This window comes from Pelophylax lessonae (assembly GCF_965119305.1).
Source record: "Pelophylax lessonae genome assembly, chromosome: 4".
NCBI lineage: Eukaryota > Metazoa > Chordata > Amphibia > Anura > Ranidae > Pelophylax > Pelophylax lessonae.
The window spans coordinates 142,522,806-142,547,265 of NC_138771.1; the positions used below are offsets into that span (position 1 = coordinate 142,522,806).

At 41.0% G+C, this 24,460-nt stretch overlaps 1 protein-coding gene across 1 annotated transcript in view; it reads right to left on the reverse strand.

Moving 5' to 3' along the window:
- Positions 1 to 616: 616 nt before the first annotated feature.
- The window catches only part of ARSA (arylsulfatase A), a 42,561-nt gene continuing 18,717 nt past the window's right edge, over positions 617 to 24,460 (reverse strand). Inside the window, exons 6-8 of the mRNA XM_082255286.1 lie at positions 22,312 to 22,439; positions 7,647 to 7,749; positions 617 to 1,030 (exon numbers count right to left, since the gene is read on the reverse strand). Of these exons, the coding sequence (XP_082111412.1) occupies positions 732 to 1,030; positions 7,647 to 7,749; positions 22,312 to 22,439 (530 nt within the window). The 3' untranslated portion in view covers positions 617 to 731. The remainder of the gene's footprint in view (positions 1,031 to 7,646; positions 7,750 to 22,311; positions 22,440 to 24,460) is intronic.

Below are 24,460 nucleotides of genomic sequence, written 5' to 3' on the forward strand. Positions count from 1 at the left end.
TTTGCTGGCCTGCCTCTTTGAAGATCATTTAAAATACTGCCATTTTCTAAAAGACAAGTCTTTGGACAAAGTCATCTTTCACAAAACTGATCTGGTCACCCAGATACTGAATACAAGAGGGCATTCTGCATGACATTATATTTGGAAAGAGATGAAGAAGGATCAATTTCAAAAAGCATGTAGAAGGGAACAATGGAGGTTCATTACTAAAAGCAGTAACAAGCAGCATCTAATTTACTCCAGCATGCCATCTGATTAACTTAACAAGCTTTGCAAGCTTACCAACAAGTTTAAAAATGGACACGCATACTTCTACATATTTGTTTGCAGAATTTTAATTTAATTTAAAGAAATATTGACCAACACATACTGATTTTACATTAGGATTCAGCTCAAAAAATCTTTGTTCTGATTATTCCCTTTAACAATCCCTGAATTTTAGGGATTTGCTTTTGATTTTTGGTTGAAGACAATGAGCCAGCTGGAGTTTGTAGATCCAGTAGAATAGGATGGGAAATAGGAAACTGAAAAGTAATCCACACCAAAAAAACATCTGAAAAGCTGTTAAAAAATAGCACACATACGGATATAGACAATAGGCAAAAGTAACACAAGGTGCAGGGATTTTACACTGAAAGAAAAGTGAGGAGTTTCAGCGCAGTTCTGGTATGACCGGTAGATTTGTAGGCTTTTTAAAAAGGCACAGCATCTTCATTCACACCATCCTGAAGTTAACAATGGCAGCAGCTTGGCTTAGGAGTGCATTCTGGGTTACAGCATGGCCTTAGTGAAGGATCTTTGCCTTTGTTGATCTCACTTGGTGCATAATTCATACTCGTATTGAATCTGTCACGCTCATTCAGGATTTCTGTCAAGATAGGTTCCAGGTCTTTGGGGATGAACGGCTTTAACAAGTTGTAGTTCTCTGCAGGATCCGTATCAAGATCAAACAGGAGAGGTGGGTTATGTTCAGTCAACAGTGCTGTTATGTGGCAGTCTGGATCTGGAGTTGTCTCACTATGAAATGCTCCTTTTGGAACACATTAGGAAAAATAACTAAGTTATTAATTAGGTAATAATGTGTCGAATTCTGACAAAAAATTTGATAATTTGGTAAATCATTTTTTTTCAAGTACAAGAATTTTTTTTGGTAAAGATCTTAAATGCCAACTATGTTTTTAATACTTTTGAAGACCAGTGCATTTTGGAATGCTTAAACCAAAGCAAACATTTTGCCATTTGGCACAGCTATTTTTACTGTATCTCTATCTATTAAGCATCACTTGATTATACAAGTGTAATTAATAAATTGTTTGAGTGGTCAAGCTTGCTCATTCTGATCCTTGTTCCCATTCTAGAAGACATATCAACAGATCTTATATCTTTCAACAAGAAAAAAAACACATTCAAAATAAAAATGTTATCTGTAAAAGAAAAAGATACATCTGAACATCTCTAAAAAGAGGAAGAGGCCTCCCGACAATTATCAGATGAGAACACTTATGTTAAAATAAAAGGAAACCCCACTAGTAAATTCAGGAAAGTTTTGAGTGAACTTGTGCATAAAGGGGTTTGTGTTGGTGTTCTCTCTGAGAAAGAAGGTGAAGCCACGATTCCCGATTTTCCCATTACCCCAGTGTTCCACCATCTCCCTAAGACACACAAGGGTTAACTCCCCTGATGGGTCATCCCATAGTAGCTGGGATTGGTTCTTTAAAAGGAAGATTTAAGTCTTTGGGTGGATTGCCAACTACAGCCACTAGTGGGAAAATTACCCAGCTATCTAAGGCAGTGGTCTTCAACTCCGGTCCTCAGGGCCCACTAACAGGCCAGATTTTAAGTATTACCTTGAGGAGATGCAGACTAGAATACTGCAATCACTGAGCAGCAAATGATATCACCTGGGATTTATTTCAGTTATCTTGCAAACCTGGCCTGTTAGTGGGCCCTGAGGACCAGGGTTGAGGACCACTGATCTCTAAGGGGCACTAAACAACTCCTAAACTTATGTGATCAAATAGAATGGATAGATAGAGAGGTGTGAATCACATGTGATGTGTCCAGTTTGTATTCTTCTATACCGCACACAAAGCACGCTAGTCATGTGAAACGCGTCACCTTATTCCCCCTGCCTGTTCTTTGTTTTTAATTTGTCTCCTGAATAAGCTTAATTTCATCATTTATGGTAGTGCGGCCATCCTTTGTTTTTATCTACTAATTAAATGTTTAATGTTCAAATCAAACTCACCCATTCATCCATGTCTCCATACTTTAATTTTGTTGAGAATTACTTTAAAAAACCCCCCTCCTAGCATTTCTGGCAACAGCCATCTTAAGCAAGGGCAGATGTGATTCATGTAGCAATTAACCCCTGTAATCCACCTGTCCCCAGCTCAGGCATGTAAGCAGGTGGGTGTGCTTAGCTGAGAAAGCCCCTCCTCCAGATGGAAGAAAGAAAAATGCCCATGAAGACTCCTGGGAAGCATGAAATTATTTTGGCTTATGCCAAAGACCAGGGGCAACAGAAGAAATGTAAAAAAAATATTAAAATAAGTAAATATATTTTACCTTCCTATCTATTTACTAATGCTAGAAACATAAGGATACAGATTGGTAATGTTGATTGAGGGAGTTTAGTTCCACTTTAAACTTAGATTTCTTGTTGAAATCAGAGTCAGACAACTTACTTTTTTGTTCAATTATATTTCATTCATCAGCTTTATGGAAATTATGTTATCCTTTATACTTAAAGCTGACTCTTCCCCTATTTGGCTAAAATTAACATCAGCACGCATCTCTGCATGCTCATGTAAAATTATGTAAAACGCAGATTTTTTTTATTCACAGACTTACCTTTCTTCTATCTACTTCGTGGATTTCCTGAAGGCACTGATGACATACCAAAGCCCCCTGGGAAGGCAACATCATCGGTGCATTTAGGGAAATCATGCAACTAATCTGCTTACATTCATCTGTTTAAAAAAAAGAAGAAAAAGACCTTCTTGCCTTCCCCCATATCTCTTTTTGATATTGTTGATTCCATCTCACGTACAGTGGGTACGAAAAGTATTCAGACCCCCTTACATTTTTCACTCTGTTATATTGCAGCCATTTGCTAAAATCATTTAGGTTCATTCTTCTTCCTCATGAATGTACACATAGCACCCCATACTAACACAGAATTGTTGACATTGTTGCAGATTTATTAAAAAAGAAAAACTGAAATATCACATGGTCCTAAGTATTCAGACCCTTTGCTCAGTATTTAGTAGAAGCCCCCTTTTGATCTAATACAGCCAGGAGTCTTTTGGGGAAAGATGCACTAAGTCTTTCACACCTGGATTTGGGGATCCTCTGCCATTCCTCCTTGCAGATCCTCTCCAGTTCTGTCAGGTTGGATGGTAAACGTTGGTGGACAGCCATTTTTAGGTCTCTCCAGAGATGCTCAATTGGGTTTAAGTCAAGGCTCTGGCTGGGCCATTCAAGAACAGTCACGGAGTTGTTGTGAAGCCACTCCTTCGTTATTTTAGCTGTGTGCTTAGGGTCATTGTCTTGTTGGAAGGTAAACCTTCGGCCCAGTCTGAGGTCCAGAGCACTCTGGAGAAGGTTTTTGTCCAGGATATCCCTGTACTTGGCCGCATTCATCTTTCCCTCGATTGCAACCAGTCGTCCTGTCCCTGCAGCTGAAAAACACCCCCACAGCATGATGCTGCCACCACCATGCTTCACTGTTGGGACTGTATCGGACAGGTGATGAGCAGTGCCTGGTTTTCTCCACACATACCGCTTAGAATTAAGGCCAAAAAGTTCTATTTTGGTCTCATCAGACCAGAGAATCTTATTTCTCACCATCTTGGAGTCCTTCAGGTGTTTTTTAGCAAACTCCATGCGGGCTTTCATGTGTCTTACACTGAGGAGAGGCTTCCGTCGGGCCACTCTGCCATAAAGCCCCGACTGGTGGAGGGCTGCAGTGATGGTTGACTTTCTACAACTTTCTCCCATCTCCTGACTGCATCTCTGGAGCTCAGCCACAGTGATCTTTGGGTTCTTCTTTACATCTCTCACCAAGGCTCTACTCCCCCGATAGCTCAGTTTGGCCGGACGGCCAGCTCTAGGAAGGGTTCTGGTCGTCTCAAACGTCTTCCATTTGAGCATTATGGAGGCCACTGTGCTCTTAGGAACCTTAAGTGCAGCAGAAATCTTTTTGTAACCTTGGCCAGATCTGTGCCTTGCCACAATTCCGTCTCTGAGCTCTTCAGGCAGTTCCTTTGACCTCATGATTCTCATTTGCTCTGACATGCATTGTGATCTGGAAGGTCTTATATAGACAGGTGTGTGGCTTTCCTAATCAAGTCCAATCAGTATAATCAAACACAGCTGGACTCAAATGAAGGTGTAGAACCATCTCAAGGATGATCAGAAGAAATGGAAAGCACCTGAGTTAAATATATGAGTGTCACAGCAAAGGGTCTGAATACTTAGGACCATGTGATATTTCAGTTTTTCTTTTTTAATAAATCTGCAACAATGTCAACAATTCTGTGTTTTTCAGTATGGGGTGCTATGTGTACATTCATGAGGAAGAAGAATGAACTTAAATGATTTTAGCAAATGGCTGCAATATAACAAAGAGTGAAAAATTTAAGGGGGTCTGAATACTTTTCGTACCCACTGTATGCTCACTAGGACTATATTGGCCCCAGGAAAGATTTTCAAAAAATAGTGATGTGGGAGCAAAGGCACATACAGCACTAAGTGGCACTAAGAAAAAGATACAAGGAGAAGGAGAGGCAGCACGGAGGTAGGTGCATGTGCTTATTTTTATTTTGGGTTGTCTGTGTTTTTTTCCTATAAAAACGGGGAGGGGGGGGGGGGGTCAATTATTTGCCAAAATGCCTGGTTTTAAAGCTACCTCTTTTTACAGAGACAGTTGACCTTTTGGCTGAAATGCAAACCTAGGATTGGTTTTTCTGCCTTACTTGTGTCTTCCTTATAAACTGCCTTCATCCCTCTTAACAATGCTGCAAAAAAAATAAACACATTATGCCATATGGGGGAGATTCCCCAGCCCTCTCTTTTCACTCCAATTCAACTCTACAGTCTACCCTCTTCCTTGCTCTCCTCACTTTCCTCTTCTTTCTCACCTATTCTGGCAGCCCCGCGAGTGTCATCAGACTCTCTTCTTCTTCTACTTTTAAGCTCGGTTCATACTGGGGCGACTTGTCATCGTCTGACAAGTTGCACTTTATTCAGTGCAATGGAACTGTTCTAAATCAGAGCAACTCAACTCGCTCCAACTTAGAAAAAGGGTTCCTGCGCTACTTGGGGGGGGGGGGGGGGTTGACTTTGGAGCAGCTTGCATTAAATTCTATTAAAATAAGTATTTTGCAAGCTGCAACTTTGAAGCCACCTCAGTGTGAACCGAGCCTTAGACCTAGGGGTGCTCACTACTCACAGTAAAGAGCAACTCATGTTGGCTGGTGCACTACGCTACACGTTCTTGTCACACTTCACAATACTATTGTTTTGCGGCACTATGTAAATACCTTTGCTAATGTAACATGCTGTGTCATTGGGATCTCTTTTATATAGTACGTTTTAACTGGACGTTTGATTTGGATTCAGTTACAGTGCCTTATTCTCTGTTTTTTTGCTCTTGTAAAACTTGAAAAAATAAAAAATATGTTGTGAAACAAAAAACATTACGCTGCTATTCAAACCTCCACACTAATATCCCACCGAATATCACTTCATTCATCCATTGTTCTGACTCATGGCTGGATGGATTTTAATCCAAAATAGTTTTTATTAGTATTGAAATTAGCATAAACTAACATCAATTCTGACAGAGAGAGAGAGAGACATATGACATGTACATGTCATAGATATTCAGTCTAAGGCATGGGTGCTTAACCAGTGGCCCTCCAGCTGTTGCAAAATTACAAGTCCCATGAGGCATTGCAAAGCTGATAGCTTCAAGCATGACTCCCAGAGGCATGATGGGAGTTGTAATTCGGCAACAGCTGGAGGGCCACAGGTTGAGCACCCATGGTCTAAGGCAGTAATGGCAAACTTTGGCACCCCAGATGTTTTGTAACTACATTTCCCATGATGCTCATGCACTCTGCAGTGTAGGTAAGCATCATGGGAAATATAGTTCCAAAACATCTGGGGTGCCAAGGTTTACCATCACTGGTCTAAGGGATAAACACAACTAAATTTAACTTGGCCACCCTTGTGTCCTTGGGACTTGAATTTGGTCTTTACGGTCCCTGAAGAAGCCACTTTTTGAGCCAATTCAAGAAACTCTGTAATCTTTTGACTTGGAGGGTGGCTTCTTTGGTTACTATCGCTTCAGCAAGAAGAATGTCTGCAATGACCGTTCTTTCATTTAAGGAGCCATTCTTTGTCTTGCATTATATTAACATGATGTTGCGTCTTCATCCATCTTTCTTGAGTGGTTTTCTAGTTTCCACTGGAATTAGGACAGTATCTTTCCTTTCTTTTTCCTAGTCCACAATTGGCAGGGAAAAGATTACTGCATACTCTGCATGTAGTTCAGGCAGTTGGGATTTACTTGAAATGTCAGCACAGGTCTGGAATCCTGGTTTGTGCTGCCAGAAGAGCTCTGGAAAGGCTGCTGATATCCGGGGCAACTATTTCTCATAGGATCTACCAGTTAATTATTCAAGCCTATGGTTTGAAAGGGCAAAATCCCACCCTTGCTGGGGAGAGCTTCTCTATCAGGTGTGTGTTTGCATCTTGGGCTATCCGCCATCAGGCATCAGTGGCTCAGGTTGCAAGGTCACTACTTCGTCTTTGGTTTATACATTCACAAGGTTTTTACCAGATGCATGTCAAAACCGTGGCTGATACTGCCTTTGGCTTCAGCGTATTACAAACAGCAGAGTAGGTCCTTCTCTAGTGGGTTTTCTGTGATGGTGTCTCTCTCCCCTCAAGTGCATTGCTTTGGGACATCCCACCGTGATGTACGATCAAGAAAATTGGATTTTCTCACCTGTAAAATCTATTTCTTGGAGTACATCACGGAACACAGAGGTCCCTCCCCTCTTGTCTTGGAAGTTTATTGCTTGCTACAAAACTGAGGTACTTCCTGTGTAGGAGGGGTTATATAGGGGAGGACTTCCTCCTAATTGATCTACCAGTGTCCATTCACCTATAGGTGACCCAGATAATTATTATGGCTGCTCTGTGTCGTGTGATGTACTCAAAGAAATAGATTTTACAGGTAAGAAGGTAGGAAACTCCAATTTTTGATTCTTGGGTTAGTCCATACATAATTTCAAAAAGCCTTAGAATAGTTATTTACTTCTATTGCATTTCATTTGCTTAATAGTTTTTCGAAAGTGTCACAATACTGACAAAATGCTTAAAAATAGGAAATAGTAGTGAACCAGTTACTATCTGCTCCCAATATTTTTCACTGGAATTAGCACAAGTCGTCAGAAGCAGCTGATGGTCATGGAAAGCTGCCAGACATGTCTAAATGACTGTCTGCGTGTGTACTGTTCTGTTCATTTTGCTATTAAAAATGTGTAGTGACCAGCTGGCAGGCACCCTCAATGCGTACCAACACTGTCCAACAACATAGTCAATAATTCAAAATAAAAGAAGCCTATAGTCACCCTGAGTATAGAAGTGGGCCTTGTATTTCCCCATTCTCAGAGCATAAATGCCACGCTTTGGATCGATACTAGGTGGGTAGTAATAAAAGGTGTTCCTTGGACTCTAAAAGGTAAAAAAGATACAAGGAAAAAAAAGTGTTAGAAGAATTCATGTTCGTTTAATACTGCATCAGGACTTCTATTCCTAATTGGTACAAATCTAGTAATGCTATGCAAAAAAAAAAAAAAAAATTATATTATATATATAAATAAATAAATAAATAAATAAATAATTGGAAATGTTTATATTAAAGAGTTTCATTACGGCAGTTGAAGGTAAAAAAAAAAAAAAAAATCAATTTTTCCTGAAATGTAATGAAGTTACCAGTATGGGCATTTAAATTTTACATGCATGTCTTTTAGGTTCTAACCCTCCCCAACAGTCAAAACACTCTAATTTTGGATATAATTATTTTTCACATTGGAAAGCCAGTCAAAACACTGGCAAGACGATAAGCTCCTGGCAAGGCAAATGAAAGGGGGCTTGACATTGTAACAGTCCATATTATTAGGTAGGAGGGATCTTTAGGAGTGGCAAAGTAACCCGCCTTCCCGAAGAGGGTAAACCAGGAAAATGAATGTTTGTTAGGAGGCTGAAATCCCAATACTAGTAAGCAATATTACTGGGAAACCTAGCAGGAGCCTCAGATCAGTAAGCCATGCCTTGTCTCTACAATGATGTTTGCCCTTTCCTTGCCTTGTTCCTGCTGGAAATACTGCCCTTCATATTCTGAGAAAAAAATGAGAAGAGTCTCCCCCCAAAGGGCACAAAACCACAGAGGCAAATCTTCATCAAAAATACAAACATAAAACATACACCAATGTCAAGATGTGCCAATATGGATCAAATCTGCCTTAAATCACAGAATTTACATTTTGGCTATATTGTATTTCTGCATTTGCTTTGAAACATTCAAAATGGCAAGCAGCAAGTTATTTGGAAAATTATCGGTAGGGTCAGCCACATTTCCAGGGATAAGGAGGCAGTAGGATCTTCTTATATCACCCGACCCAATGCTAGCATATACATTTTTTTCCCCTTTAAGGAATTACATTTCCATAATAATCAAAATATGTATATTATGTTGCATGTACTGTATGCCTTACTAGCATATAAAAAGGATTTATCATTGCTAAGAATATTCTATCACAGAGGATGACTCTCTAATATTTTAGATATTGGCAAATTACTGTCAAATTCATATATAAAGGGACTTAGAACTTACTGTTGAATTAATAAGACAATCCAAATAAAAGCCAACAATATTGGGAAGCCAGGTAACAAAATGCTTCCATTTAATTCAATAGAAAAAAAAGTTAGGTACCAATTGCAATTATTTTACAGCATATTGTCTACCTGTCCCAATCCAATGCCACAACATGTAACAATCCAATATGTTACATCCCAATCCAATGCCACAACTATCCAGGACTGTGCTTGCCCTGGCCTTTCCAAAGATGGTATTCCTGCAGGACCAGTAAAGATTTCATATACTTTATATTATTATTATTCATCTGCTATTTGAAATCCACTTAGTATGAAATATAATTTTGTTTCAGATTCTGCTTTCTTTGCATTAACTGACATTTGAAGAAATATTGTAGTAATCTGCTGTGGTAATGAATTCCCAAGTTTTTCAATTTGTTTTGTTGTGGATTATCCATTTTATACCTATTACTCATTTATAAAAATAATAGGAGAATAATTTTATTTATTTCGATGAGAAAATCACTGATCCAACTTTTTCTAATAGCTGGTACTGAATAAACTAACTGCCTTCATATACATGTACAGTTATATCTTCTGCAAGAAATACTGTTCAGCTTTACAAGTAATCCCTTTGTTCTTATACAAAATCGCTTGAGGTAGGCAGAGCCATAAAGTGGACATTAGTATTAACCACTTGCCTACTTTGCACTTAAACCCCCTTCCCATCCAGACCAATTTTTAGCTTTCAGTGCTCTCACACTTTGAATGACAATTGCGCGGTCATGCAACACTCAACCCATATAAATTTTTCGTCCTTTTTTTCATAGAAATAGAGCTTTCTTTTGATGGTAATTATTCACCGCTGGGCTTTTTATTTTGTGCGCTATAAATGAAAAAAAAAAAGTTTTTTTTTTTTAGTTTCTGTTATAAAATTTTGCAAATTAGTAATTTTTCTTCATAAATTTTGGCCAAAATGTATACTTCTACATATCTTTGGTAAAAATAACCCAAATAAGTGTACATTATTTGGTCTGCGTGAAAGTTAGAGAGTCTACAAGTTATGGTGCTAATCATTGAAAATTGATCACGCCTAATGTACTGACAGCCTATCTCACTTCTTGAGACCCTAACAAGCCAGGAAAGTACAAATGACCCCCAAATTACCCCTTTTTGGAAAGTAGACATTCCAAGGTATTAAATAAGAGGCATGGTGAGTTTTTTGAAGTTGTCATTTTTTCCCACAATCCTTTGCAAAATTAATTTTTTTTTTTTTTTTTTTTTACAAAATTGTCATATTCAACAGGTTATTTCTCTCACATGGCATATGCATACTTACAACTACACCCCAAAACACATTCTGCTACTCCTCCTGAGTATGGCGATACCACATGTGTGAGACTTTTTTATAGCCAGGCCACATACAGAAGTCCAACATTGAAGTAGCACCTCCAGGCGTTCTCGGAGCATAAAATACACTTTTCATTTCTCAACCACCTATTACAGTTTTGAAGGCCCTGGAGCACCAGTACAATGAAAAAGCCCACTAAATGACCCCATTTTGGAAAGCAAACACCCCAACGTATAATCTATGAGGCATAATGAGTCTTTTGAACGTGTAATTTTTTTCCAGAATCTTTCAGAAAATGTGGAAAAAAAATGAAAACGCATTTTTTTTTACACAAAGTTGTCCATTTATAAGATATTTCCAACACATAGCAAAAATGACACCCCAAAATACATTCTGCTACTCCTCCTGAGTATGGCGATACCACATGTGTGAGACTTTTTTATAGCCAGGCCACATACAGAAGTCCAACATTGAAGTAGCACCTCCAGGCGTTCTCAGAGCATAAAATACACTTTTCATTTCTCAACCACCTATTACACTTTTGAAGGCCCTGGAGCACCAGCACAATGAAAAAGCCCACTAAATGACCCCATTTTGGAAAGCAAACACCCCAATGTATAATCTATGAGGCATAATGAGTCTTTTGAACATGTCATTTTTTTTCCAGAATCTTTCGGAAAATGTGGAAAAAAAATGAAAACACTTTTTTTACACAAAGTTGTCCATTTATAAGATATTTCCAACACATAGCATGTACATAGCAAAAATGACCCCCCAAAATACATTCTGCTACTCCTCCCGAGTATGGCGATGCCACATGTGTGAGACTTTTACGCAGTCAGGTCACATACAGAGGCCCAACATGCAAAGACACATAGCATGCACATACCATGAATTACCATGAATTACACCCCACAATACATTCTGCTGAGCAAAGGGTAAACAAAAGCTTACCTGTAGTTTTAGAAGCGCAGTTGTCCACAGGAGTTGAGTCCAGGCAGCAGGCAGGGACTTGGTCAGCAACAGTGCATGCAATTCTCCAGGCAAGGATACCAGTCCAGTGTCAGTGCATGCGGCAGGCAGAGGCATGATGGTAGTCCTGCAGGCAGAAGTAGGGCCTCTGTCGGGATAGAATGGGGACAGGGGTAGAGGCTTCTCCCACCCAAATCGCTTTGAAGCCTCCGGGATCCAGACCCTAATCTGAGAAGAAGAAAAACAAAAAAAATTGTTTTCTTCATCCAGAAAAACAATTCTGGTTCCCTCACATATGCGAGACCCCTGTGGTATGAATCCCACTACTTCAAGGAGGCAGGCAAAAATCGTGGTCAAACAGTCCAGGCTCAGTTCCAGAGCAGGCAGAGGTATGAACAGAATCAGCAGGCAGAAGCGTGGTCAAAAAACAGGCCAGGGTCAGTTCCGGAGCAGGCAGACATGGGTACAAAATCAGCAGGCAAAGGCGTCGTTGAATAACAGTCCAGGGTCATTTCAGGAGCATACAGTGGCATAAGGGGTGAAGGTGGAGGACTACATTTACCATACTAATAATTTAGACAAGTATGGTAACGGCGGAAACAGTCGTCTACACAGAGGCCTGGTTGGGAAGGACACTGGGGACAATAATAGCGGGTGTCTTTTCGAATTCCTGCCTTGGTACACACCCTACATTTTTTCTGCCGTTTTTGGTCTCTTTGTGTGGGAGGGATTTTACTGGGAAAATGGCGTTCAGACAGTCTGCTTATTACGTCAGATCTAATGTTTTCTGGTGGGCCGTTTGGAAATATGAGGGTTGTGAAGATTTCCTCCAGGTAATAAAGGAAGGGTTGGGGGCTTTCGGTGGACTTGCGGTATAAAATGTAGGAATTGTATATGGCCAAATGAAAAATATAAATTGCTACTTTTTTGTACCAATGGTATGTACGTCTTGTGGGTAGATAGGGTTCCATCATTTTGTCATTGAAATCCACTCCCCCCATGAATAAGTTGTACTCATGTACACATGTTGGCTTTCGGACTGGGCCATTCCTTCGTCGGGATTCCACATAGTTGTCATTGTGGATCGAAGACAACATGTAGACGTCTCTTCTGTCCCTCCACTTCACAGCCAGAACTTCCTCATTTCTCAGACTCGCCGTCTCCCCTCTTCTCAGCTTGGTGTTTACTAGCCTTTGAGGAAAGCCTTTCCGTTTTTTTCGGACCGTGCCACATGCAGGAGTCTTCTTTCTGTATAGGTTTCGGAACAGGGGCAAACTGGTGTAGAAATTGTCTACGTACAGGTGGTAGCCTTTTTCAAGGAGAGGGTAAATGAGGTCCCAAACAACTTTCCCGCTTGATCCCATGTAGTCCGGACATTCAGGGGGATGCAGCTGGGTGTCCTTCCCTTCGTACACCCTGAAGGCATATGTGTACCCTGTGGTTCGGTCACATAGTTTGTAAAGCTTCACCCCATAGCGGGCCCGTTTGCTGGGAATGAATTGTTTGATGCCCAGCCTGCCGGTAAATTTAACAAGGGACTCATCCACACATATATTTTGGTCTGGGGTAAATAATTGAGGGAATATTTCTGAAAAATAATTTAGAAGTGGCCGAATTTTGAATAGCTTGTCAAATGCTGGGGAATTTCGGGGAGGGCACTGGGTATTGTCGTTAAAATGGAGGAACCTCATGATCATCAAATACCTGGCCCTGGGCATTACTGCAGAGTAGATGGGCATATGGTAGATTGGTTTGGTTGACCAATATGCTTGCAGTTCGTTTTTTTTATTGAGTCCCATGTTGAAGGTGAGGCCTAAAAATATCTTGAACTCCTCCACCGTTAGGTCTCTCCATTCAAAGGGACGGGAATAAAAAGATGTGGGGTTACTCTGGATAAATTGTTGTGCATACAGGTTGCACTGGGCCACAATGGACGTCAGCAGGTCCTCCGTAAAAATTAAACGGAAGTAGTCAATTGGGGCAAAGTTCTCCGTGTTGACCTGGACTCCTGGCTGGGCAGTGAAAGGGGGGATGATGGCTTCTCCTGAGTTGGGAGGAAGCCACAGGGGGTTCAGAAGGGCATAGGGAAGGCTGGCGTTGGTCCTAACCCTTTGGGGGCGAGGTGACACCCCACTTGAGCTTGGCCTTTCTTGCCGAGGCACTGTGGTGCTGGTGGATGGCATTGCGGAGCTGGTGGATGGCACTGCGGAGCTGGTGGATGCAATGCCTCCTCCTCACCAGAACGCCTTCGTTTGGCAGGCGGGCAGTATTCCTCCTCGTCGGAGTCGGTCTGCGTCCCGCTGCTAATGACCGGCTCGTAATTTACTTCGGAGTCAGACTCTGACTCCGAAGATTCCGAAGCAGAAAGCTCCCTGTCCATGTCCTCACTGATGATATTGAAGGCCTCCTCGGCTGAGAAAATTTTTTTTGCCATCGTTGGTGACACTGATGGGCACGGTGACACTGATGGGCCCGGTGACACTGATGGGCCCGGTTAAACTGGCTCACTGATGGGCACTGTGATGGGCTCTGTGGGCACACTGATGAGCACACTTATGAGCACTGATGAGCACGCTGATGAGCGCTGTGGGCACACTGAGCACTGGACACACTGATGAGCACTGGGCGGCACTGATGAGCACTGGGCAGGCACTGATGGGCACACTGGTGGGCAGGCACTGATGGGCACTGGGCGGCACTGATGAGCACTGGGCGGGCACTGATGGGCACACTGATGATCACTTGGCACACTGATGGCACACTGGTGGGCACTGGTGGGCACTTTTTTTCACTTACGATCTCTCCTCTCCTCACACTGCAGTCTGTGTGTGAGGAGGGAGAGCTGGCAATGAGTGATCTCAAATGTTTACATTTGAGATCATCTCTCATTGGATGCCTCGATCGTGACGAATGGCCGCTGTGATTGGCCATTCGTCACGATCTGTGATTGGCTGTGTCCAAGGGACACGGCCAACACAGATTATCCCCGGTGCGCGCTCGCGGGAGTCTGTTACTACCGAGGCAATGACAGATGATCTCATATGTTTACATATGAGATCATCTCTCATTGGATGCCTCGATCGTGACGAATGGCCGCTGTGATTGGCCATTCGTCACGATCTGTGATTGGCTGTGTCCAAGGGACATGGCCAACACAGCTTTTGCCCGATGCGCGCTCGCGGGAGCGCGTGGAGGGCGTGTTAATGGGAGGCCGTTTAAAAAGTCTGCGCTGCAGCCGTATATAGGCTGTAGCGCGGATGGGACCTGGTTAAAGTGTTACTAAACCCAGGACCCTGCATTCACTATATCTGGTCTCCCACAGTACACAGAACATGGAAATGTAATTATTTTGGTAAATTTTTCATCAGCAGTATATAGCAGTCCTGGGACTTCTATCAGTATCTGGCCGAGTTAAAGCTCATGGGAGGAGTTTTCATTCTCCTCTGACTGTTCTATGAGTCTACACGACCCCTAACTTTCTGTCAGAGCAGAGCCGATTGGCCTTGTGTTGATCACATGCACCCTCTAAAAAAAAAAAAAAAAAAAAAAAAAAAAACTCTAGCACTATACACTAAACTAAGCATATGCAGAGTGCCTCGTAGGGCTCTGTTTTATTAGCAGATGGATTGGGGACAGTAAAAAAAAAAAAAAAAAAAGGGAGGATCAGAGAAGACCGGATCAAACAGTCTTTTTACACAATGCAGAGGATTAACCCCTTAATTTACTGCATATACAGACTGATTTTACTATTGTGGTTTTAGTAAAACTTTAAAGCGGAGTTACGGCCTCAAAATCGCAAAAAAAAAAAAAAAAAAAAATTGATTTTGGGCCATCCGCTTGCTAAAGGGCAACCTGAAAGAGAAATGGATAGTGCCGATTTTTTTTTTGTTGGTCACTTACCTTATTATAGAAGAAAATCTACTCACCTTCCTTCCACTTCTTCCCTCTGCGGCCGTCCCTTCCGGTTTGCGATGATTCCTGGGAGCTGAACGTCATCGCTCCCAGGAATCAATGCGCCTGCACCGGCCCCGCTCGTCACTTCCGGTGCAGGTGCGGCATTCACTGCTAAACAGCTTCTGGGCATTCCCAGAAGCTGTGCAGGGATGCCACGCCAGCTCCGGAAGTGGCGAGCGGGGCCGGTGCAGTGCATTGTGGGACTCCGATGTTAATACTTATAAAATTAGTATATTTCTTTGGTCCTGCTGGCAGTTGTGAATGCAGATTACTACTTCAACTAAATAGATGTGAGGTGTTACAGAAGCAGCAGTGATTCCCCCCATTTTAACTAATCCAAATTTGGAATAATCAACTGAACATGCTTGCTGCCCTCCCTTCCCTGGCCACCCTGGCATCATTAATGGATATGGTAGGGGTTGAATTTGAAAAAGAAAAAGAAAATAATATTGGGGTGCTGCTGTATGTAATCAGAGTGGTAGGATTCAACACCCAAATACTTCAATGCTATGTCCTGGTTTCACAGACTTCTTACTGGATTCCAATATCCCTCACTCAAACAAAACAGGACAGATGCATATATCCCAATATAGAAATCATTGTTTTACTCACCAGTGGCTGTCTGCTGTCATTTTGACATTTGTTCGTAATCTGGGTATATTCAGGAGGCAATCTGCTGCCAGATCTGGGTATATTTGGGGGGCAATAAGATCTGGGTCTTTTGTTACTTACTTACAGCCTATGGGCTTGGTCAAAGATCTCAGGGTTGTCTTGCACCATGGCGATAAAGGAATCTAAATCTAACCATCCTGTGCTGGCAATTTTTCCAGTTTTCCATGTTTTCCTTTGCTCTTTTCAGGAAATAGTATGCGGACTACAGGTCACCAGAGGAGTCAAAATGCAGCCGTTTTGTATCTAAATGAGCTAATGTGCGTTGCGCAGACTTGCATTGACACACATTGGAAAGGGCAAAAATGCAGCCTGCTCTACTTTTTATCAGCACACAACACAGCGTGACTGCCATTTCACATATTCAAAGAGTCTTTTCACCAATGTGCAGTGCACAGGACCTTTTTTGTCTCTTGTATAGAAGGAAGGTAACACTGTTGGAGTATCTAAGATATTTAAGATATCAGGTCACTTGAACCCACCAGCATATACCTAAACTAAAATAGCACTTATGAATTTAGATAATAAAATTGTTTCCTTATCTAGACACAGGTACAAAACAAGCAAACAAACGCCAATCTGTAAAAAGTAGTAGTGGAGGACAATACTGTAGGCCTTTTGGGCAAGCTGTGCCTCTGGACATAACGTAATCTCTTAAAAAACCTTTCTACTGCACAAGCAAAGGTAGAAGAAACAGCAGGTAGTTTTAAACACTTCATTATGGGACAGAAGTCCAACAGGGAGATAAGGGTTTATTTATTAACAAAGTTGTATGTGCCCTAAGTTGCATCAAAAATATCCGCAGGATAGAGGATTCCAACTGGACGCCTGCCTTTGTAAAGGTTTCTCTCATTTTTGAGGCAATTATAGTTGTATTAGTGCACTTTTTACTTAAAGAAGAACTATGGGCTTTTTTTTCCATTTTGGATAGAGGAAGGGAGGGTTAAAACTCCTGCCAGTTTTTTTTTTTTTTTTGCCATCTGTGTCCCATTGCAGGAATTTCCCTTCACGCCTTGTCCCATAGCCAAACAGGAAGTGAGAGGAAATCCCTGCAAATTAAAGGAATTTCTTGAGGACCCCCAGGTCACCAGAACGAGTGTCTCATTGCAATATTTCCCCTCAATTACTTTTCTGGGAACAACCAAAAATTTGGGATTTTCTTTTACTTTCAATGATAATGGTAAACAGGACAAAAAGGGAGGGTAAATCTCCCTAATGGGAGGCACTGACAATAATGAAAACCGACAGGTGTCCTAATCCACCTCCACTCTATCTAAAACTTAAAAAAAAGAAAAAAAGAAAAGAAGTTTTGCTTTTAGTTATACTTTACAGCTGGAACTGTGAAGATGGTTTTATCTATCAGTGGGTTTCCTGTATATGCAGGTGTGTAACTTTTCATCTCTGATTTGTATACTGTAGTATCTAGGAAATTAACATGAGTGCTTGAACAATCCATTTTTAATTTCATCAATCAAACTAAAAATATATCAACAACCTCCAATGCTGGCTTTCAGGCAATCTTCCAACCTCAGACAAACCATTTAGCAGGCAACTTCATTCTGATTAGGCCACGAGGACAGGGACAAACGCATTGGGGCATTGCCTAGACGCAGCGGGCCGAGGCTGCTACTATTTGTTTGATACATGACTCGGCATGGTGCATGGTTAAAAGAATGGTTTCTATGCTTCTACAGTGTGCTCCGAGTTAGGATGGACTAGCTATCCTCCAGCCTTCAGCCCTTAGGACCAGGGTAGCCTGAGCAGAGATCCAAAGCTGCATTTAGGTTCATTCTGATTATGAAGTTACAAATAAAAGGAACCATGTCTACAACAAAAAAATGCTACAAACTGCGCATCCCAATCAATCCATCAAAAAGTGTCACACATACACACAAAAGAGACTTTCAGTACTAAAGGATCATACAGATGCACCTCTAGCAATGTTGTGTACCTCATCCAATGCAATAAAAAAAAAAAAAAAAAATATCTTAGGATGGTAAAACAGGACAGAAATTACAAAAAAGAATGAATTTACACAGACACACTATTAAGGAATATAAGGAAAATTATTTCTGCACACCTATCGGACATCATTTCTCACAACCAGACCACACTATGGAAGACATGAATATTTTGGTTCATAAAAAGGGAACTTCAAAACTACTCAGGAACAGAACATTTTTTTTTAAACTAAAGCCTGACATACATGGATCTAAATTTGTCAAGTTCAGCGCGGACCGATCAAATTTTGATCCATGTAAACATGGTATAAAAACGTGTGTATTTGGAGCGCTGCAGACAGTACAAAAATAAATAGAAAATGTTCTATTGTTTGGATACACTTGTACATTATACTCGTGTAGCACCCTTGTCACAAGCAGGGTTGCTGTTAAATTTAGAAGGAAGACTATCTCTATAAATTTGTTACAAATAAAAGCACCACGTCCCAAATGGATAATATATTGTGAAGAATTTTGGGTGCCAAAGGGGGGGACTTTTCAATTGGGGTGCTAGATATCTATTATATATGAAGTAGAAATAGAAGAAAATTTAATTTGGATAAAAAATAAAAAAGACTTTATTAGAAACAACAGTAAAAATATACTGTAATTGGAAAAATTACAATATAATATACAAAACTTAGTTGTATTAAAAACACAAACAGTAAACAGCCATATGATTTCATACAAATATCGACACATATATACTCTCCTAACACAGGGGTAGATGATGTATATGCTTTATACCCAGTTGCATCCACAGTGGATGATCTCTGTGCAGGAGACGTAGTGGCCCACAAAAATTAACCCAACACGTTTCGCGGCACTGCCGCCGCTTCTTCAGGGGTATCTTTGAGGGTATCACATAAGTATATTTGTCATGAAAAAAATAGTAACAGACTAAGATAGATAAAAAAGAAAAAGAAAAAATCAGTACAAAAATAATATGCATGTTTACAATAACATATACAATTTCTGATAAATTGTCCAAAATATAGAAATGGTGTTTATAGTGAACAAATTTGAACTGTGTCCATGACAAAGAGACAGCAAGACTGGTACACAACATCATACCTGTTTGGCATGCAATACAGCACGCTATAGTGGGAAATACGACCACAAGGCAAAGGGGAGATCCCCCCGGGGGCGGACACGGGAGACCGACCACAAATAGGGCACAAAAATGCAGCTGATGGAAAGTGAGGTCTGAAAATTTAAAGTAAAAACATATACTTTCAGTTCCATGTATAGCCATCCAGTGTCTCACCTTACAAGGACAGGAAGGAAAGGCACATATGTGGTGCCAGATTAGACTATAAACTCTGGAACTATAGTATCCAAGTAGATTCTTACCTCGATATTGCCCACTAATAGATATGGGCGGGGACTGGGTAAAATAACGATGGTATATATGGTAGATCGAAAAAGATCCACAACACTGTTTCCTAAAAAAAGCAGATATGCAATAATGTATATATAATGTATATTAACAGAAGGATAATATAGGGTGTTAAGCAGGTATATACATCATATCACCACAAAAATCAAACTAGTAAGTTTAAGCCATAAGGTCAAGAAATAATATGCCAGTGCGTGTATGTGCATCAACAGCCCAATGACACATGCATCTGAACATATATGAGTATATTGAATGGTAAAATATAGGGAACATAGCTGGCAAACTATAATCAGAGTATGTTCAGCAATGGCCAATGCATCGTCAATGAAGGATACAGGCCACTGAATTGGACTCGCCCATCATTGACAGTATTGCATGTTGAAAGATTGAATGATAGATGGCATAGAATCAGATCATTACCTAGTGAAGAAACAGGAGTCACGTCCAGTCCCTGCAGATCGCAATGAGAGACGCCGAGTTGCCGCTATTTGTATGTTCGAGTAACTCCACCCGGATGACGTATAGGACGTACTTTTTGTGGCGATATGATGTATATACCTGCTTAACACCCTATATACATTATTGCATATCTGCTTTTTTTAGGAAACAGTGTTGTGGATCTTTTTCGATCTACCATATATACCATCGTTATTTTACCCAGTCCCCGCCCATATCTATTAGTGGGCAATATCGAGGTAAGAATCTACTTGGATACTATAGTTCCAGAGTTTATAGTCTAATCTGGCACCACATATGTGCCTTTCCTTCCTCTCCTTGTAAGGTGAGACACTGGATGGCTATACATGGAACTGAAAGTATATCTTTTTACTTTAAATTTTCAGACCTCACTTTCCATCAGCTGCATTTTTGTGCCCTATTTGTGGTCGGTCTCCCGTGTCCGCCCCCGGGGGGATCTGCCCTTTGCCTTGTGGTCGTATTTCCCACTATAGCGTGCTGTATTGCATGCCAAACAGGTATGATGTTGTGTACCAGTCTTGCTGTCTCTTTGTCATGGACACAGTTCAAATTTGTTCACTATAAATACCATTTCTATATTTTGGACAATTTATCAGAAATTGTATACGTTATTGTAAACATGCATATTATTTTTGTACTGATTTTTTCTTCTTCTTTTTTATCTATCTTAGTCTGTTACTATTTTTTTCATGACAAATATACTTATGTGATACCCTCAAAGATACCCCTGAAGAAGCGGTGGCAGTGCCGCGAAACATGTTGGGTTAATTGTTGTGGGCCACTACGTCTCCTGCACAGAGATCATCCACTGTGGATGCAACTGGGTATAAAGCATATACATCATCTACCCCTGTGTTAGGAGAGTATATGTGCCGATATTTGTATGAAATCATATGGCTGTTTACGGTTTGTGTTTTTAATACAACTAAGTTTTGTATATTATATTGTAATTTTTCCAATTACAGTATATTTTTACTGTTGTTTCTAATAAAGTCTTTTTCTTTTTTATCCAAATTAAATTTTCTTCTATTTCTACTTCATATATAACTGCTGTTAAATTTAGTTGGCTGGGTGGTAGCTAGCCAGGCTGATCTATAGTTCTGTGGTAATTGGATTTCCCCCCTAATCCTGGATTGGCTGTGGTTCTCCTTTCTGTCAGTAGGTGGCACTGTCACCTTTGATATTAGTGTGATAAATTACAGTCAATTGGGTTATGAATATGTATGTTTATCCCAGCCAATTACACTGCAACTAGAGCATGCTGGGAGAGACTATTTATTTGTAGCAAGTCCAAAGATCTCTCTCCTGCCTACCAGACACCTGTCTGGGGTGGGTGTATGCAACAGCTGCTGCTGGGTAGGCCTGAAGCCTGAGGCCTAGCCACGTGCCTGGGGCTCTGCTGAAGAGAGCCTGTGTACTGCCTGGAAGTGTCAGGATAGGAGCCTCCACAGAGTTCCTACATCATTTTGTGAGTTACCCGTCATGTTGATATAGGAGACAGCTGTGCTGCCAGTACAGATTGCTACAAGGGACTGGACCCAGGGGAGAGGAGTTTCCTCCCAAGTCGGTCTGAACTTCAAGGTCTGTTTCCTGTACTGCTGTCTGTTGATATTTAATTTTGTGTATGGAGTCTACCAATTTGATTGTTTAATAAGGGTGTTCTGTGCCCTACCCCTCTCTCCCATTTTTTGTTGTTGCTGTTGAGAAGAAATAAAACCCTTCTTGGTTAAGCATTAGTGACTGGTGCCCATCTTTTTCACTTGTTCACCACCCACCATGCCTAGTGATCTACACCCTGAGGAGGAATGTCAGCCCTCTCTGTCTCTGGGGGTCACCATCAGGCCCTAGGAGGTTGGGGTGTGCGCTACACTCGTGTTTCACATAAGTACTGTTGTATACCTGGAGTATAGCCAAGACATCCATTCATGTCTGTAGGGAGTTGTACAGGCTGCCCAGGCTTGGAGGAAGACCCCATGATTTAATGTTAAACAAGCTCAGTCGCTGCCTTCATATAAAAAAATTAGCTTTTAAAAAGGTATACTAGCCAAAACAAAATTCCAATATTTGATTACAATTCATAAAAATTACTGCTAAACCTAGAAAACAAAAAAAAAAAAAAAAAAACTTGACATGATTGTACAACTACAACACACAGATTTACAAATCACACACTTGGTCATGTTTGCGCCCGCCCAAGATTGTTGCACAGCTCAATGTAAAAGCAGCAGATTTCAACATGTGTGGGCACCTAAATGAATAAAAGGATCTACAAATAATAGCATAGCAATTTACAACAGCTAGCAATATTAAAACTTATCAGAGTAAACCAATATCAAAGATACTAAAATGTTATTTTAAAAATGGTTCTGGATACAAGATACACTGCTGGTAGCACGTTGAGTATTCATTCGTCAGAAGAACACATCTAATTCGCACCTTTATTATAGGGTTCATCCTGTGGTGAATACAGTTTACTTCAAACAAAGCTACCCAGTGGCATCTCATATCTTAAGAAGATTGGCAAATTATAATATGTTGGTGCACATAAATTGAAATAAAGCTCTATAGTCTTTTTATATGTATTTAGAACTACTTACTTTCGCATTTCTAAAAAGCAGTTTACCCAGATCATATCCATCCAAGGTGACATTGGGAAGGCTGGCTCCTGCCAAGGCTGCCACTGTGGGCAAAATATCCAGTGTGCTGGCCAGCTCAGAGGTAACTCCTGCAATGATCACCAAGGAAGCAAGGAATTACATAATGCATTGCATGCTTATATTTCTTTAGTAGGGGCCATTTCATATTATCGCAAACTAGTGACGTACCAGAACAGTTTGGTGGATATTAGAAAAACAAAAACAAAAAATCATATAGCAATTTGCCCAAGTGAAAGTGCATGTACAAATAGAGCAAAACATGAATGTTTTAGGCTGTTTCAGGTGCATTTGGTCACTAGATCTAGAAAAACCTTAATTTTTTGCCCCATTTGCACAGAAGGAATGTACTTTTACCGCGCAAATTGCTATTCAAATTTTCTTAAAATACACCCTTTATTGTTTATAAATGATAAATCACTGACTACAGATCAATACCAATATGTCTCTGCTTCACATTTTAGTTATCGGTAAACCAACCAGTCCACCTAAACCTATATACATCTTGCCAGGACAGCATGGGTTAAAAGTTTAAAAAAACAACAAAGAAAAATTCCAAGCTCACTTATCAGCTAGCCTGCAAAAACAGAGTTGTCAGTCTAGTTCACGTTAAAACCAGTTTAGTTTGCACACATTTGCAAATATACAGAGCATCCAGAAAGTATTCACAGCGCTTTACTTTTTCCACATTTTGTTATGTTACAGCCTTATTCCAAAATGGATTAAATTCATTATTTTCCTCATAATTCTACAAACAATACCCCATAATGACAACATGAAAGAAGTTTGGTTGAAATTTTTGCAAATTTGATTAAAAAAAAAAAATCACACGTACATGTAGCACTGTCCCCGTAGGGCTTGCTGTGTGATGACTTTTTGGGTCTCCTTCTGATTATCTGCAGACAGTCACTAGAGGATTTTTCACACATCCATCCATACTTCCGTTTGCTCGTTACTCAAACAGTCCAGGGTGTTTGGGTTTTGATATTTATTGTGGAACTTGGATGGGAGAAGGGAATAGTAGGATACTCAAACTGAACTATTCCCAGTAGATAAGGGCAACTCTCACTTGGCCTCACTGGATTACTTGTGGAAATAGACACACTGCTTTACTATACTGCTACTTGTCTGGATTAATTAGGTCCTCTTGCTCTCTTTAGCAGCAGACTTGATGCAACTACTTTAGCTTCAGGACACTCTCTAGCATCCCCTTGACTGACACCTGTCCACTGACTCTTCCACTGAAGGGGTGGCCCTCACATGACAGGCTCCATGACACAGATCTGTACTCACTGTAGGCAGAATCAGATCCCATCCAGTGTCTCCCTTCCAGGCCAGCTCTGCAGGACATCTGGGTTCAGCTATCTGACTTTTAGGCCCTCAGGTCGAGGCTGGATGGCAGCTTCTACAGAGGAGGGGCGGCTGCCCCTCCTCCCTCCGGGAACCCGCTCGCCAGCCGAAGACCCCGAGCACATGTGCTCTTGGCATTTATACAGTCATCCAGCAAGCAACGAGGCACTTTCCTCTGCCAATCACCAGGGCTGTAACAATGCCTGTGCACTCATTTGTCAGGTTTTCTTTGCACAGTCCAATATGCCTCCCTATTTTACCAGTGTGAAACGTTCAGACAAACTGAGCTGCACCTGAGCACCATGAGCAGTCCCTACCAATGGATCCTGCTCTCTGGTAGGCAGAGAGCAATCTAAGTTTACTTGGCAATCTCTCTGGTAAACAGAAAGACCCAAAAACTATACTCTTCTAGCACTTACCTAAGAGGGTGCTACATCCATAAGTATTCACAGCCTTTGCTCATTACTTTGATGAAGCACCTTTGGCACCAATTACAGCCTCAAATCTTTTTGGAGTATGATGCTACAAGCTTGGAACACCGATTTTTGGGCAGTTTCTCCCATTCTTCTTTGCGGGACCTCTCAAGCTTCATCAGGTTGGATGGCGAGCGTCGGTGCACAGCCATTTTCAGATCTCTCCAGAGATGCTCAATAGGGTTCAAGTCTTGGCTCTGGCTGGATCACTCAAGGATATTCACAGAGTTGTTCCGTAGCCACTCCTTTGTTATCTTGGCTGTGTGCTT